The sequence below is a fragment of the Silene latifolia genome, chromosome Y (genome assembly GCF_048544455.1).
Source record: "Silene latifolia isolate original U9 population chromosome Y, ASM4854445v1, whole genome shotgun sequence".
In the NCBI taxonomy this organism is placed as follows: Eukaryota; Viridiplantae; Streptophyta; class Magnoliopsida; order Caryophyllales; family Caryophyllaceae; genus Silene; species Silene latifolia.
This window is the reverse complement of record NC_133538.1, coordinates 425804994-425808428: the sequence shown is the minus strand read 5'-3', so window position 1 is coordinate 425808428 and position 3435 is coordinate 425804994. Positions and strand designations below refer to the sequence as shown.

General features: G+C 47.6%; 1 protein-coding gene across 1 annotated transcript; it reads right to left on the bottom strand.

Moving 5' to 3' along the window:
• Positions 1–416: 416 nt before the first annotated feature.
• On the bottom strand, positions 417–899 carry LOC141632496 (uncharacterized). The gene has a single exon (XM_074445043.1). The coding sequence runs from the start codon at positions 897–899 to the stop codon at positions 417–419; it is 483 nt and encodes a 160-aa protein (XP_074301144.1).
• Between the last annotated feature and the right edge of the window lie 2536 nt (positions 900–3435).

The window sequence follows — 3435 nt, the reverse complement described above, 5'->3', positions numbered from 1 at the left end:
TAGATCGAAAGATTGGAAGGGAAGGCTTGCTTAATTACAATAGGGTATTGCAGTGAGGACGAAAGTTAAGCTGTTTACGCTCTAGGGCGGTTTAAGGACCGAAAGGTGACGACCATAGCTCTTCTTATCAATAGTCTAATCGCCTTAGTATTCTTGATAATATAAGATCTGATAGCTGCCACGGTGGACCGACTCCTAGCATACTCCCTTTCTCTTATTGTTAATTTCTCTCATCTTTTTCCCTCGCTTTAGTCTCTAGTTAGTTAAATCAATTCAAAACCCCCAATTGTGACATTTAGACGGATAGAATAGACAAATAGATAGTACACCGCCTCCCTGTGGAGATCGACCCTACTTGCCGCTGACTTCTGTTAGCAGTAATCTAGGTATTTTATTTTTGGTGTAGAACGACCGCATCAAAAGTTGACGGGAATTTTAAAAATACTCATAACGTAGGTAGGGAGTGAATTGGCAACAGCCTTTAAGAGAACCTCCTTACCAGCCCTAGACAAAAAATTTCCACGCCAACCTTCCAATCTTTTACTCAGCTTGTCCCGTAGAATATTAGTAAGCACTTTCTTCGATCGCCCCACCACAGTAGGCAGCCCCAGGTATCGCTCTTGCTCCTCAACCTCGATAATACCCAACCGTGTAGCCAAATTACTCCTCTTCGTCCTCGGCACACCCTTACTAAAAGAGACGGTAGTCTTATCTAAGTTCACCAACTGCCCAGAGGCATGTTCATATCGGCGCAAGATATCAGACACAGCTGTAGCTTCCTCCTCCGTGGCTCTTGTAAAGAAAATACTGTCATCCGCAAAGAGTAAGTGAGATACCTCAGGAGCCCCAACCGAGACCCGGACCCCATGGATAGCACCCTCCGCCACAGCTCTGCGCATTAAATCGGATAAGACTTCCGCACATAGAATAAAAAGGTAAGGGGAAAGGGGATCACCCTGACGCAAACCCCTAGTAGGCCGAAACACTCATGACGGGTTCCCATTAACCAGAACAGAAAATGAAACCGAAGTCACATAGTCCATAACACGATCAATCCACGCTCTATGAAACCCCATGCCGCCCAAGACTCGATAAAGGAAGCGCCATTCGACTCTGTCATAAGCTTTTGCCATGTCTAATTTAATTGCCATATTGTCCTCCATGTGTCTCGAATTTTTCATAGCATGGAACACTTCAAAAGCTATAAGAACATTATCCAAAATTGAACGCCCCGGTGTAAAAGCCCCTTGATTCTCCGAAACAATATCCCCCAGAAACAACTTCAGACGGTTCGCGAGCACCTTCGAAACAAGCTTATACACCACATTGCAGAGACTAATCGGTCGAAAGTCCCGGATTTTTTCCGGTGCTTTCTTCTTGGGAATGAGGACAATATTAGTTTTGTTAATGTCCCTTGGAGATCGCTCCCCTCGAAGAATGGCCAAAACAGCTCGCACCACTTCCGGCCCAACCGTACTCCAATAAGTTTGATAAAAAAGACCATTCATACCATCCGGGCCCGGAGCCTTTAAGGGGTGCATCTGGTTCAGCGCATCAAGGACCTCATCCTCCCCATAATCCCGCCTTAACTCAGCATTCATGTCATCAGTAACACGGCCGCCAATTCCCGCCACCACATCGTCAAAATCAGTCGGGTTCGAAGTTGTAAACAGACCTTGAAAATAGTCCAGCGCTACCTTCGTCACGTCCTCGGTACCCACCCTTTCCATTCCGTCTTCATCAATTAATTTGGCAATAAAATTCTTCCTCTTCCTCTCCCCAGCCCGAGTATGAAAAAATTTGGTATTCCGGTCTCCATCCTTAAGCCACAGAGCCCTTGATCTTTGCCTCCAATATTGCTCTTCTTGACGGCGAAGTGTGGAAATTTTTGCAATCAGCTGCCTTCTTTTTTGCACATTCGTTTCGGATCGATCCCCTTCATTGAACCTAGCCAATTGCTTTCTCTTCTTCTCCAGCTCTTTACCTATTTTGTTGATATTAATCTTCTGCCATCCCCTAAGCTCACGTGCACATTCATCAAGAACCGCCACAATGTCACCTCTTCCCCTCGCCACTCCCCTCTCCACAGCTTCCTCACTCCCCTCCTCCCCAACCCATATTTGTTCAAAGCAGAAAGGTTTCACCCTACTCTCCCCCACCTCCTTCGAATTCAGCAATAGCTTGATCGGGGCGTGATCCGACCACTCCCGATCGAGGTAATGGAGCCGAGCATGAGGAAATAAGTCCAGCCACGTAGACGTACAAAGAGCTCTGTCTAACATGCATTGTCTGTTCGCTTCACCTGCTTGTCCGTTGTCAAAAGAAAAGTTTTACCCTACCCAAGGAACATCTCTAAGATGGCAGTCATCAACCGCTGATCTGAGATTAGTCATCTGCCATTGAGCCCGGCTGCCTCCTTTCATCTCTGTAGAAAATAAAATCTCATTATAGTCGCCCATACAAACCCATGGCAACGTCGACTGTCCCTTTAGAAGGCGAATCAGCTCCCAAGAAAGGTGACGGTCAGTCACCGCCGGCCACCCATAGAAATCAGTAAGCCTCCATTCCTTCCCCTCATGACGGATCGTAAAATCCATATGGTGAACCGAAGAAGACATAAAAACACAATCAATATCCTTCGCCACAAAGCATAGCAAGACCTTTGACCTTCCCATACTATCCACCTCCATCCCAAAATATCCCTCCAATTTCTCTCTCACCCTCCTCATTTCACGACCACAGAGTTTGGTCTCGCAAAGAAACACTATGGCCGGGGCTTCCCTTCATACCAAAGCACGAAGGGCACTCACCGTGTCGGGGTTGCCCAAGCCCCAACAGTTAATGCTTAAGATATTCATTGGGCCTGGCGGGGTTGAACTCCGTCAACCTCCGCCTCAAGTATCAAGACGCCCCCGTCTGTAACTCGTTTAAGCTTCTTTTGCCCACTCCCACCGATATGATCCTCCCTTCCCCTTTTCCCCGAATCATTTACATTCATCTTCGGATCAAGCGAATTTTTCTTCACTGCATTCTCAATAATATCCCTCGTCAATCTCGTCCATTTACCTCCCCCCCCGCGCTGGTTCCCCTGCTCTTCTCCCACCACGCTCGGCTGTTGCACCAACTGCCTCCCCCTCTCTTCCCCTTGGTCCACCTCCATGTTATATGAAGCAGCCACTTCTGACCTGCCCTTCTTCTGTAACCCCTCCAGAGAACCACTCTCCTGAGTATTCAAAAACCCCGACCCCACACCCGCTTCCTGAAAGAACTCAACAGTGGGAGCTGCCATCTGCACCTGCCCCTCACTCCCCTCAATTGAAGCTGCTGAAAATTCCCCCTCACCATCACCATTGCTAGCTTTACCCCGTTCTCGGCCTTCCTCCTCAGCATTCCCAATCTTCTTAGTGCGAAGGTTAATAGCAATAGCTTGTAATT